The sequence below is a fragment of the Buceros rhinoceros genome, unplaced genomic scaffold (assembly GCF_000710305.1).
Source record: "Buceros rhinoceros silvestris isolate BGI_N320 unplaced genomic scaffold, ASM71030v1 scaffold34015, whole genome shotgun sequence".
Lineage (NCBI taxonomy): Eukaryota > Metazoa > Chordata > Aves > Bucerotiformes > Bucerotidae > Buceros > Buceros rhinoceros.
The window spans coordinates 1-13813 of NW_010412009.1; the positions used below are offsets into that span (position 1 = coordinate 1).

The 13813-nt window shown below is 48.1% G+C and overlaps 1 protein-coding gene across 1 annotated transcript; it reads right to left on the reverse strand.

Moving 5' to 3' along the window:
* Positions 1–5885: 5885 nt before the first annotated feature.
* On the reverse strand, positions 5886–9645 carry GRPEL2 (GrpE-like 2, mitochondrial (E. coli); the record flags this gene model as incomplete). The annotated part of the gene is made up of 4 exons (XM_010136195.1): positions 5886–6416; positions 8338–8419; positions 9252–9420; positions 9607–9645. Coding segments are annotated over 4 exons (646 nt in total), but the record flags the coding sequence as incomplete, so codon positions are not given.
* Between the last annotated feature and the right edge of the window lie 4168 nt (positions 9646–13813).

Genomic DNA, 13813 nt, shown 5'->3' on the forward strand with positions numbered 1-13813 from the left:
GCAGGCCTTGTGATAGCTCCTCGCCCGGCTGCGAGAGACCAGAACAGCAAAAGTGAAACCCGGTATCGAGACCTGAGCCGTTCGCAGAGCTCTCAGAATGAACCACACCAGAGGCTGGCAGACAGCACTGCTCCTCACGGACCCTCGTGTGGAGCAATGCTGCACAGCCGCATCCTCAGAGAAGGACACCGAGGGCCGGAGGAGACCCTCCACGTCCCCGAGCGCTGGGTACAGCACACGGACAACGCCAGGCACAGCCACAGCAGAGCCCTCTGCTCCTCACCTGCCCGCTGCGCACAGCCGGACACTCAGCACACCCCACTCGCGATCGACTCAAGGGTCAGCCAAGGGACCGAACCCAGGAGCGCCCCCCCAGCACCACCTCTCTCCCGCTGCTGGCAGGGCAGTACTCAGGCCAAGCTGCCGTGGAGGATGTTTTTCATGTGCTCAGCCTGCACACGGCTGATGGCACACAGTGCTCAGTACCCGGCTGAGGGGAGTAGGGTGGGTCCTGCATGTTTGGGGCATTTCAAGCTTTCACTTGCACTTTCTGCCCTGGGCAAAACAAAGCGCCCTGACAGCAAATAGCTTGTGCAATGAGAACGCCTGTGGGAGCCGGCTGCTGCTCAGGGTACAAAGGGTAGCGAAGAAAGGCTGGAACAGGTAGGACGTGTACAGACCCAGAGCCTACTGCAGCCCAGTGACAAAACTCAGGATTGAGAATCTGTCATCTGAACGTTGTCTCAGGAGAAATGCAGCACAAGCACAGGCCCCCTCCTTTCCCCCAGCCAGGAGCTGCTTCAGAGCTCCCGCGTGGGGAGCTCGCACAACCCAGAAACCAAGGTGTGAACATTCGGGGAGAGCACAGACAGAAACTGCCACTGCTCGGCTCACGAACGGGCAACACGAACCAATCAGGACAAGGACGTAACGTCCCTAAAGCTGCTTAAAACACAGCACACACCTATCTTTGCAGCTTGCCTCAGGTTTTAACAAGCTCTTACTTAAACGGCCTGTTTTCATCAGGGCTGTGGGCAAAAGAAATGCGGTTGTACATGCAGCCAGGCCCCGAGGAGCCCAGGTCGGTCCTGTTCCCATTGCCTCCCTCTCCCGGCGGACCGTGCCCTGCCTGCAGGCATTCTGCAGCGCCGTGCTGCGAGCAGAACGCTCACATCACCGATGATGTCTGCAGATGGAGGGGGCTGCGGTTTGAAAACTCCCAACTCTCACTGTCGCTGCAAAGAAAAACCAGCAGAGCCAGAAACTACCAACACGGCAGCAGCGTTTCCTGGGCTGGGCTGGCTCGCGAACACGAGCAATGCCATCGGATTTCAGGCCCAACATGGAAGAGCCCTACAATGGGACACAACCTCTGCCATCACGAGGAGATCTGGCTGGCAGATCTTCAGCGCAGTTTAGAGCTCACCCCAGAAAGACCAACTGTAAATGGTCTTTTGCAAAGGTTTTTCCTACTGAGAAGTGCCTGGGGCATTCAGAGCCTCAGGAAAAGGCAGCGAGCAAGGGCCACCCACACCGCACCACTGAGGCAAAGCCAGGAACGGAGGCCTGGCTGCTTTTGCGGAGCACGTGGGAAGGGAGAATGAGCTGCCACAGTCACACCCCTATGGCAAAGCCTGTTCTTTTCTCCAGCAAATCTCTGAAGTCATAACCCGCCCGTGGACACCACAAGCACCTGGATTGAGCTCCTGTACTCCACACGCACAAGGGGAAAAATGCAGCAAAACAAAGCTCAGAGATCTGAATGGCAAAAATAAACCCAGGTATCGAGATTTCAGCTGTTGACGGAGCTCTGCAGAACGAACCACACCAAAGGCTGGCAGGCAGCATCGCTCCACACGACGGTCCACGAGCGGGCTGACTAGGAGCAGACATGGCAGCAGGCACGAAGAGGACAACACACCCGGGCAGTTCATCAGTGCAGAGACCCCCAACTACTCACCCGTGTGAGGAAAGATGCCACGCACACACGCGTGTGCCCTGGGAGCCCACCTGAAGCGTGGTCAATAAAGCGTTCAGAGCACTGCCACACACTGCAGCCTTTCTTCAGATAACCAGATCAGGAATAGCGAGAAACCTGTCAACCCGCAGACCCGCCTGACCAGTGGCAGGGGGGATGAGCAGCAGTTTGGGGCAGGGGATAAAGGAAAAAGAAGCAACTGCAATTCACTTTTTTATTAGCAAATGGACACTATCTGGACAGCTGGAAAGGAAAGCCCCTTCCAACATTAACGCTAATGTTGTCAACTACTTGGACCACTCCCACACTTCAGTCTGTTTCTCATACAGGCAGAACCTTTGGGTAAACAAAGAGCACAAAAAAATATATACAGGTTTCCCACCAACTCAATGGACTTAGATTTTTGGAGATTAGCAACGCTTTGTTCATTTGACTTTGCAAGTAATATCAAAACATCTCATGTTTTAAAATAAAAAAAAATACTACAACATTCACAATATAAAACTTAAATACATTTTTTTAAAAATTAAAGGACTGCTAACAGGTATTGGTTTATCACAGCCGTCTCTTTCAACAGAAGCTCTGCTGATGAAGCACTAAGAAATTAAGGGTCTCAAAGTGACATTCACACACTGCACTGCTCCTGGTCGGAGCCAAGACGCTGCCGTGCCCACGAGACAGTGCCACTGGACACTGGTCCAGGAGCTCAACTCACAGGCATCCCACTGACAGGGTACAGCCAGAGGACAAGGCAAACACCCACGTTCCGCAGGGCTGCCCGCTGCCCGAGAGCAGGAACACACGTCCACGCTCCACCATCACACACGCGTCTTAGCTACGCTGTCTGCACTCCCAGCTCAGGCTCCTCCGTTCACGGCTGGGCAAACTTCTCCTTCTCTTCTGCTCCTCCATCCCTGCTAACGTACCCTGTGTTTTACTAAAGAGTCATTGAATAAAGTGACTGGAGAGATAAAGCTCACAGGTTGCTCTCCTCCCTGGTGTAACTCTGCGGAGTGCAATGAACCGCACCACCGGGGGCTCTGCCCCGCCGTGCTGAGTGTGCAAGCTTTACACAGACTGGGCAGAGAAGGGAGCAAGAAGCTACAGAGGAGAAATTCAACCCACCCTTACGCAATCTCATCCGCGATGAAAGAGATCATTAAGTGTGCTTGAAAGGCAAGAGAGATCAAATTTTGCCCAGGAAACCTGGGTTCTGCGACAGAATCCAGGTTTTGTTATTTCATTTTTGCTTCACCATTCAAAGGAAGCAGGAACTAGGACAAACAACAGCTACAGTATTTATCTCTTTGGTAACTTCTGTAAAAGAGTTGCTTAAGCAATGGGTACCTCTTACAGTAATTGTCGTAACAGCCCAGTAAGATCCTGTAGAAGTTTCACAGACTGAAAAAAACTAGGGTATGAACTGGGAAAATAGTTTGCCTAAAATTAAGTAGGGCCTGTGGGAGGGTGGGAAAGACTGCACAGGAACTGGAGCCCTCAGACTCCTGCTCCAGTGCCTCAGTGAACGCAGGCCCCAGGGACACAAGCGGAATCAATAACCTCAAAGTACAGACAGACGGTCTGAAGTGCATTTTAGGGTATTTCTTTAAGGCAAAGATGGGTGAATCCTAGCCAAGGAGACAGCAGGTTTGGCGAACAGTCCGAAGGTGGACCAAGTAGCTGTGGTATACCGTCACAGTCGAGTGGCTCCGCGGGTCAGTTCAGAGAGGATTTGGATCCCATCACTTCTGGTCACACACTACTTTTAAATCTGGCTCAGGTAAGCTGCTGCCTTTCTGACAGAAAACTACCCCTTGTGTAAAATGCGTTTGCTTTTGTTTAGTTCCTTACAAAGTTTCACATTCAAAGTCAGTCTCCATGACCAGCTCTCCCTTCAACGGCAAAGGCTCTACTGATCAAGTAGGGGCTGAAGAGGCGGCAGAGAACCCACCCGCTCCTTCCAGCTGAAGACAAAATTTCCTCGGAACAGGCTGCAGACGGTCGTGAGGCAGAACAGCAACACTTGCATCAGCACATTTCAGATTTTACCTGTTCTTTGTCGTGAGTAGCAGCATAACTGGGGACACAGCTGGCATGTAGACCAGCAGAACAATGAACAGGAAGTCCTGAATATCTCTGACATTTCCAACGTGGTAAAACACGAGCACTGAACAAGAGGTTTGTCCAAAGTAATCTAATGCTGCCACAAAGCAGGATTGAAACTTCAAGTACCTGCCTGAAAACCTAACTACAGCGAGACAGAATACAGCGCTTCAGAAAGTCTCCACTGCCGAGTCCCCCACATACAGCTGGTGCTACAGCAGCTTGCATGGAGCATATCAGAAATGTGCATCTTCCTGAAATTTCTGGAATGACACCCACTAGCTGCACCGTCTCCCCAGATGCAAGACTGTCGACAGCTGCTAGCTGAAGGCTGCAGTAATCTCCAAGTCCACCACAAAAGGATTATGCAGCTGAAGCCTGCAAAGGAACAGGAGAAGAATAAGCTTTCTTCCAAACACTAATGACAGCCACCATAAGAGAAAGAGTTTCTGGAAGTGGATCTCAAACAACTTTCTGGCCATGGATCCGATTCCAGAAAGTAAAAAGGCAGGAATTAATGAATCAGTAAGACACAACCTGAAAACAACCATTCCTGCCTTGGTTTTGTGTAGCGCAGTCCAAAGGCTGGTTTATACAACTCTTGCGCTGTTTTATCGCTGGCTGTTCTCAAGGGGTTAAATTCTGGTCTTACTTGGCGACTGCATCCTTTCAGCTGAGATAAATGGACTCCCAGGCAAAAGGAACACTGGGAAATACATCTGCCATGCTGTGACAACAACATGCCTCCAACCAAGAGGATGGCTTGAGGTCAGCTTGCACTTCCTCAGCCTTCTGCTTCTCTTGCTTTCTTGTCACCGTTGCTAAAATTGGTTCAAGGGCACTTGAGGCTTTTAGTAGAAAACATTTTCCTCCTTGTGTCAAAACCCAAAAGGTTTAATAGTTACTATGACCACACAAAAGTAGAATCTGAATGTGAACTGGAAGTTAGCGTTATCCCAGTACCGTTACTGCAGAGCTGAGAAAATAGAACAGTCCAGATTTCCTGCTTAAGGGCATGTCTCCATTTTGCCAGCAGCTGCAACAAAGAGCAGATAGTTCATCATGCTTGAAAGCTGCACAAATACCCATCAGGGAAGAGAAATTACTCTTCTCTAAAATACACTTTTTGGCTGGAGAAAAAGATTTGAGAACCGTTTTCTGGCTCCACCAAGAATCACTAGTCCCTGTTTTACCTTTAGGAACAAGGAGGCAAGCCAAAATCTTGCCTGGAGAACAAATATTAACATGTTAGTCTGACTTAAGAACCGAATTCTCTTTAAAACCTCATCCCTATTCAGCTGTAGTACGACAGAGATCTGGTTAACTCAGGATTATTTTCCTGAAGTGACATAAGAAAAAGCTGCCCCTAAATGTCATTTCAAGTGATCATCTTCATCCCCACCTGAGGGGTTTGGGGACAAGGGAAGCCACCAAAACCAGCCTGATAATAATACTCAGCCCTCTCGGCTTTTCCTCTTCTGAGTGCTTTGCAAAGAAAAAGCCTCACCACATCCCTGTGAGGTAGGTCAGGAAGTATTATTATATTCCCTTAATACAGATAGGGAAACTGAGGCAGAGAAGTTACTGTCCTGAAGGCCACTGCAGGAGTCTGTCTCAGAGATGGAACCAGGAGACAAGATTCCTTAGCTCGCAGAGAATCTCCCTTTCTCTCCCGTATCCCGCCTCTTCCCCACACAAGTCTTAATGGAGAAATGAGTAATGGAGACAGGGGCTACAGTGCCACATTTCTGACAACTAGCAGGACTCCTAGTGCTACTCCACACACTCCAAAGAGGATTATTAAATATCCAAGTACCTTAGAATTAATGGCAAAATGACTGCACACATTATAAAGAAGCCAACATACAATACAAACCTAGCTTAATAAATAAGTAAAGACATGCAGCTGCAGCTGTGGTCAAGAGCTGAGGGGGCCTCAGCTCAGCGAGGTCCCAGAGGCCAGTGGGTAAAAGCCCACGTCACTCCTGTGACTCTACTGCCACGCCAACGAGCGCATGTCTGATCGTGCGGCCATGGAGTTTATAGCCATCCTGAGTCACCAGGGCGATCGTGCCCGGCTGCATTCCCTCGGCTGGGACATGGCAGACTATTTCATGGTCGTATGGGTCATATTTGCCGCCAACGGGGTTCATCTTCTGAAGGCCGTGTTTGGCAAACACCCTTTGCAACTTGGCCTCTATGAGAGAGAGGCCTTCATAGATTTTCTTCAGGGTCGGATTTGGATTACTGGGCTCTGCTTCTTCTGCAGCACTCTCGGCAGTCTTCTCCAAGATATCTGCTACTTCCACGAGGTCCCTGCAGAAACTCTGGATCCCTGCAAGCACACAGAAGCAATGAGTAAATGAAGGGCAGTTTACAGAACATACAGAGCCACGGTACCAACAACCGGCACAGAGTCACAGCAGTCCAAAAGCACCTTGAAAGCCACTAAATGATTTGAAGCATCACTTTAGCGAGAGCAGATGGTGGCTTCTGCATCCCGTAGCCAGAGCTTTAGCATTACATAGGTAGAAATCTAGACTCCCCAAATCAAGGTATATGCAGGAAAGGTACATCTACACACACCAACGTAATAGAATACGCACACATAATATACCTGACAAAGCAGAGCATTAGTATTTCACTCCAAAAAGTTCTTGCTACTAAGCCTTGTTGTTTAGGACACTGTTCCACACCCTCTCACACAGTCCCACAGACATAAATGTTTTTTCAAGCAACTCACCCAAATGCCCATGTACACAGGGGCCAAACACAACGGGGGCAAGTAAAAATATTACATGACTGTGCAAAAGTATATCCACAGCTTTATTCCTAAGTTAAAACCACTGTGGAAGGACTGGAGAAAACAGTCCTGCAGTTGGCCGTAAGAAGTCATGCTGTCTTTTTCACTAGAAAAATGGGGTTAGATCGTGGACAATTCCAGAAGCGGCATGTCACACTGTGCAGAAAGTTCAGGAAAACCAGTCTCCCTCCATTATATAGATGCCATAACTAACTTACTGGAGAGACACGTTAGAAAAAAAGAGAGAGAGAAACAATAGTGAGGTGCTGTCTGTAGGCATGTACATACACGCTTAAACACGCACAGAACCAAGAGGCCTGAAGGAGAAGCAACAAAGGAGCAGACAGAAGCAGAACAATTACCAAACATTTTACAGAATCACAGAATTATTTAGGTTGGCAAAGACCTTTAAGATCATCCAGACCAAAGGTTAACCTAACATTGCCAAGACCATGACTAAACCATGTCACTAAGCACCACATCTACACGTCTTAAATACCCCCATGCCTCACTCTGTGAGCAACTTCTAAGGAAGAACCTAGTTTTTCTTCAAATCTGAAGCATAATACACGCAAAACTAAAAGAGCTCAAAAAAACTTCAAAACCAGATTATCTCAGAACTCAACAACCATTTCACAGCACAGTGGGTTGAATGGTAAGAAAAATACAGCAGCTCCAATTCCAAAAGCTACTAGAATTAACTAACAAAAAACCTTCCGAGATTCACACGTTGTGGAGAATAACAGTTTCTCAGAGATGGTGCTGAGTGCGATGATTAAACAGCACTTTCCTCCCCCTTCACCTGCCTGTGTTGCCAAAGCTACAAACTCAACTTGCTTCACTGATGTTAAAATATTTTTTTAGCAGTTTTAAAGGACACCTGATATTCCTTTGTCCCAGGCAGGATCTACCTCCTAAAACCTAGAGGAGAATCGAAGAGGCTGTTAATATAGTAAGGAGATCACAGCCTGATGACACAGCTAAGAGTATGAAATACACCCTGCCAGGGCCAATTCTCAGCATACATCTCAGAAGAGCCTGTAATTTCAGACAAGTCAGTAGAACTAAACACAACTGCGCTGGGTGTATCTCAAAAAAAAAAAAAAAAAAAAAAAATCACAAAGCAGTCACTGAAGTAGACCTGATAGGACACAAAAAACGTGAAGTAAGCTCAGACACCAGGAGTCCAGGCCAAACATCACGTCAGACTTTACAATTGGTGTGGGTGTATCTAAAAAAAAAAAAAAAAAAAAAAAAATCACAAAGCAGTCACTGAAGTAGACCTGATAGGACACAAAAAACGTGAAGTAAGCTCAGACACCAGGAGTCCAGGCCAAACATCACGTCAGACTTTACAATGAATGAGGGCAGGACAGGAGGAGAGAAAAGTTGCTGATCAGCATTTCATGCTCAGGCCACTGCACTAAACACCGCTCTGCCTCTCGCTGCTTACCAAAGAGCTTGGCATCTTCCACAAACTTCTGTGTTCTCCTCCGGACATTCTCAGAATCTGCCAAGGCTTTCCGGTATCGCTCCTGTAACCACAACAGCAAGGGGAGACATCAAGTGAGGAGGTAAACCCACTTCCCAACAGCTGGCAATCCCTTAGAAACGCTTTAAGAAGAGCCCACTCCACGTCAGAAGGTCATGCATTCTCACTGCACACAAAGCCAAGTCCCTCTCCTCCTGATTATCAGCCCTCCGCAGACCCCGGTGAAGGCCAGCAGCACTCAGGGTGCAGCTCAGCTGAACCCCGCATGCTGCTTTTCGCATGACTCACTGCTGCTTGCTGAGACACTCCTTTCTCTAGCAGGCACGCCACAGATCTGCAGCCAGCTGACTTATCGCTTGGTGCGGCAGTAATCTGAGGGCGATTATCTCCAGAACTGCTCGGTGCTGCAGTATTTAATCCTCTCCTTAGTCACATCTGTTCTCCAAAGTCCCTATAACATGATACCTACCATTTCCACCACACACTGTCACTAAACAGGCCTTTCCTTCTCGGACAATCTGGATCTAATGCTGTACGATACATGATGCTAATCAGGATGAAGCCACAGCCATTCCCTCTGCACAGAGCTGCGAGAGAACTGACCAGGCCATCCCCAGCATAGGGCTTTGCCTGCCAGGACCATCTTATCAATGTCTTGCTCCTAGGTACTACGGACAGATGGTGTTTCTGGGGCAGACAGGCTGTACTTTCACAGTGCACCCTCTCACATGTAGAACACAGCTGCTCTGAAGGCTGCCATAGCACAACAGCCTTGCGTGGGTTATAGGGGTTACAGAAAAAGCTGGGGCTGAAAGATAGACCAAGTCAAGCAGACTGAGCGAAAGACATTACAATGGCACCAGCAGCATACTCACGGTTAAATCCCGGACTTGTTCTTCCAATTTGCTGGCTTTGTGCTCTAAGGCACAGTCAGAAAGGGGATGCTTGGGCTCATCGTGGGGATCTTCAGGGCCACACTCGTCTCCTGTACTTCTCTGCTGAGCTGCAGTGCTGAACACACAGGGGGACCCTCTGAAATACAAACTAGTGACAAAGAGGGAAAGTTAAGTAACAACAGGGTCAACAAGAACTCTAGAGCCATTACTAAAAGCAGCTCTCAAAAAAAGGTACATAGATTCTAGATAAAATTTTAGCTCTTTTCAGAAAACGTGGACAACTAGCACAAAAACACACAGAGATGTTTTGAAAAATTCTTTTATTTGGACTTACATGTCACGGAGGAGGCTGTACACCACTTCTTTGACATACCTTGAAAAGAGTCAGATTTTCACAGGGAAAAAAAGTTGAGTTGCATGTTTGCTGACCTCCCAGTACAGGTGGTCAATACTGAATGACAAACTTCAGAAACATTTTTGCAAGGTAGTCTTGAAAAGGAGGCAGGTACTGTAAAGCTGGTTTTGGAGGTATTTAAAGAAACCCAAATGTTCTGAGCAAAATGCAGTAAGATCTGCACAGCCCTGGCACTTAGTAAGATGGGCATGCAAAGCCCAGCCTGCTACTAAGAGGGTACGGTGACCACAAAAGGGCAAGTCACACCAGTGGAACGGCTATGGATTTCTGTGGAATAATTCCACAAGCAAGGAAAGACAAACGCATGCCAAACTGCTGGCTAACGGAGGATCCAATTCTCAGATGCTCTGACCCATCTGTTCTCCTGGCATTTGGTGTATTCAGTTTTGCTCCTGCTGAGTGAAGAGGAGAGTTTGAACCTTTTGACAGTCAGTTCTTCTTATGAAGTAGCCACTGCTAGCCTGTACCCAGCTTTTACGTCCAAAGAACAGTCAAGAAACCAAAGAGAATGGTCAGAGACATGACCAAGTCGTGCGCATCCCAAATATTCTGGAGCCTTCTGCCAGGACCTTCACAGCTCCATCAGCTGCATTTGGAAAAGAGACTGAACATGCCGACTGAAAACTGTCCCTAATACCCTCTAACAGTTTTAAGCACTTCAACTGTTTTTATCTCTATTGGCAGTAAAGCAGTCCCAAAGGCAAAAACCAAAACAAGACAAAACCCACCCCAAAACAAGGCCAAGCCTCAAGTGCTGATGCCTACCTTATTTCCAATGACTTTTTCATCCCACGCATGCTCTTCTGCTAAAAAGCCCACTTGTCAGTGGCTCACGGTTGTACAGCAGGTGGAGCTACCCAGGAGACTGACTCCACAACTTGCAGATGAAATGATGAAACAACCACAGTCAGATAACTGGATTGAGCCATATAAACACTGCTCCGTGCTTAGCAGCCTCTCTGATCCTGTAACAATCTCACAGGTTTCCCAAAAACTAAACAACAGAACTAAATAATTTCTGGCTGAAAACAGTTTGGTCAGAAAATGATCAAACCCAGCACGCTTAGACACTTTGAAAAATAAAGAAGATATTTTTTATTTAATTCTGCTTTTTTCCAGAAAGCCCTTCACCTGTGGTGACAAACTGTCACTCCAAAAGTTTTCACTTCCATTCCCACACCAACCTAGACAGGACCCATTCCTGCCAGCGTGTGGCCAAAGCCTCAGCCCACCTTCCTCTCGTGCCTCACACCAGAGGTCTGCAGAAGAAAGTTCCATTTCCTTCCAAACCAGCTCCCTTCAGGAAACTTTTCAGTATACGCTTACCAAGGAAGGATGTCTTTATTTTTGGGAACACCTGGCTCTTCCTCAGAGCAGGGCTTTCAGCATCCCCTTTAAGGGGATACATACACATACTCCAAGTGCACATCTACCGAGTGGAACGCGGTGTGGCACAGCAATCACCACGCTGGCACCAAACCAAACTTCTGTGTTTACGCAGCACAATTCAACACTGCCCCGAGACGCTCACTGAGGCCCCAGAATCAATAGAGCTGAGTTCATGTTGCCAGGCCTGCCCCATTAAGCTTCCTCACTTTTCAGCAAGGCTCTACTGCTCAGGTACAACGTCACAGGAGTGCACAGCTTTTGTTTCTGGGTCTATCAACTTGATCACGAGACCTAAGTGGTGTTCAGTCACCCAAGGGATAGGTTTGCTCTCCTTATTCCAGTACTGCAGCTGTGCAGAATGAAGGTTCCAGGAGTTAAACCAGCTGAAAACTAACCCTACAGAACAAAAAGGCCTTCCTGTCTGTGTCCCTGAATAGGTTCGCTGACAGATCAGACGAGTGCAAGTGCCAGCACAAAAGAGAAGACAAACTCGGGAAGCTGGGTGAGATGGGAGGGAGGCTATGGGGAAGGGAAGAGGTGTCCCCCTTTGGGTGGCAGCCAGGGCTTAGCCTGGCCCAGGATTATGACCAAAGCACAGTTTAAGAGATTTGTATCTGCCTGAAGACCATCAAGCACCTCCTACCACTCCCTGCTTAGAAGCCCTGATGTTCCCACATTTAAATTCACGGTTGCTACATGTCCCACCCCACCAATGACAAACTTCCTTTTCCCACCTGAAGACATTTGCATATGCAATTTGTTTTATTAAGTGGATACTTAAACTGTGATCTCTATTGCCAAACCACTCCTTTTCAACACACGACAGACAAGTGTGAAAGGGCCCCTCCTGTGTGCACTTGCTCTGGAAGAGGATGTTCCTCGCACTAATCTTTAAAGAAGCAGCGAGGGGCTGTCACCAGGCTCTTTTCAGCCACCCAAAACCTGTCCAGGCACCACGGTTCTGGGTTCCAGAAGAAAACCCTACATTTTATCGCTGGCTGTTTGGGGCACAAGACCCCATCTTGCATCATTTTTAAGATGCTTGTCACATTCCTTTTGTTGACCGTTAACACTGCACTTTTTCAAAGCTATAGCAAGCAGACTAACCCGGAGGTGAGGAGAGAGCAGGACCCCCTTCACCAAGCCTTCGAAATCAACCCGTGAAGCTTTAAACAACCGCCAAGCTTTCTTTCTAAATACAAGGTGTGTCCACGGCAAGCACCAACTGCAAGCTTTGACCTTGATCATCTCGTGTTTCCTTCAAAGAGCCACAGGGATGTACATTAGCCATGCTGCAGATGAACCGAAGAATCTGAAGCCAGCTGAGAAAGCAGCCTTGCTGGGCACCTCACATGACAGACTGCTGCGTCTTGAAACAGCTACACAGATGAGTTAACACTTTTGCATCCAAGAAGCAAAGTCATTTCCCTCTGCGAGAGATTTCCTACACGAATGGGTGTGTCTGGGTGTGTAGAAGAGGGGCATGAACGAGCTGGTGCCTCAGCTACAGGACTTGCCTACGTGAAGCAGAGCGTTGCCTGCATGGACTCCTTTCTCCAGCTTGTGAAACCCCAGAACACTCCCCCGCGCAGTGAAATGCCCCAGGTATCACGTGCTGTTCCGACGAGCCTGCCTTAAAGGCTGTAGGTATGAAACAAGAACCACAGCCTGTCTCCGAAGGGAATTCTTAAGAAGGACTATCACACAGACATGAGAATGCTGCTCAATTTAATTCTTCCTTCAGGATCAAAGAATTACTCCACTAATAACGGCAAGTGCTATTTACAGTCTGCCCACTGCACTGTGCTCCATCGTCTACACACAGCCGTGACGACAGCTGCCCCCAAAACAGGCGGAAATCCCACTGGAGGAAGCTGACACATCCCGAAGTGACAGACACGTGGAGGTCCCAGAGCATGCGAAGGGATTATACAAGTAAGCTGGTGATACAAAAAGATTTACAGACTGATGTCACAGAAAGCCAAACAGACACACACAGCAGGGCAGTTGATTGCAGCCATATGGTTTAAGCTAGTTGCCCTTAAAGATTAGAATTTAAACGATGAGAACAGTCTCTGTCATCAGAACAATAGTACCACCTCTTCCTGGAGCACAGGCATCATACCTGAACATCCCAAACCGGCTCTGTCATGTTCCCTCCGAACACAAGGGAGCCGGCCTCGCCTTAAACCCTCTGAGGGTGTTTTACTCTGATGGGCTTTGGAAGGAAATCTCCTCATTAACCCCAGTTACTGTGCCCCACCAGCCACCACTTTGTGGAGCAGAGCTGCTCCCGCTGGCTGCAACATGGGCCCGGCCATGGAGAACCGGTGTATACAGAGGAGCTTCACCTCGACAGCAGGTTCTGGCCACCTCCGGGAACGAAGCCTGCTCAGCTCCCATCAGAGTCACCATCTCAAACCTGGTGCACGCGTGGAGAGGGGCAAAGCTGTTTTCAGGTGTAAAGGGCATACGAGAGGAAGGACTTTCAGACACACATCTTTAATTTAGTCCCAAACGCAGTGGCTGCTATTATGTCCTGCAGAATTATTTTATTGCATTTAAACAGTCTTTTCTTTTTTTCCAGAGAAAGAACTCTCAGATAAACTAACATGCATTTTGACTTTTTTTCTTTTCACCTTCCCACATTTCACCCAGATAAACAAAGCACCTGGTACAGATTTCCCTTTTATAAACCCTATTCCACAAGATCCAAAAATACTGGCCACTGCCTTCC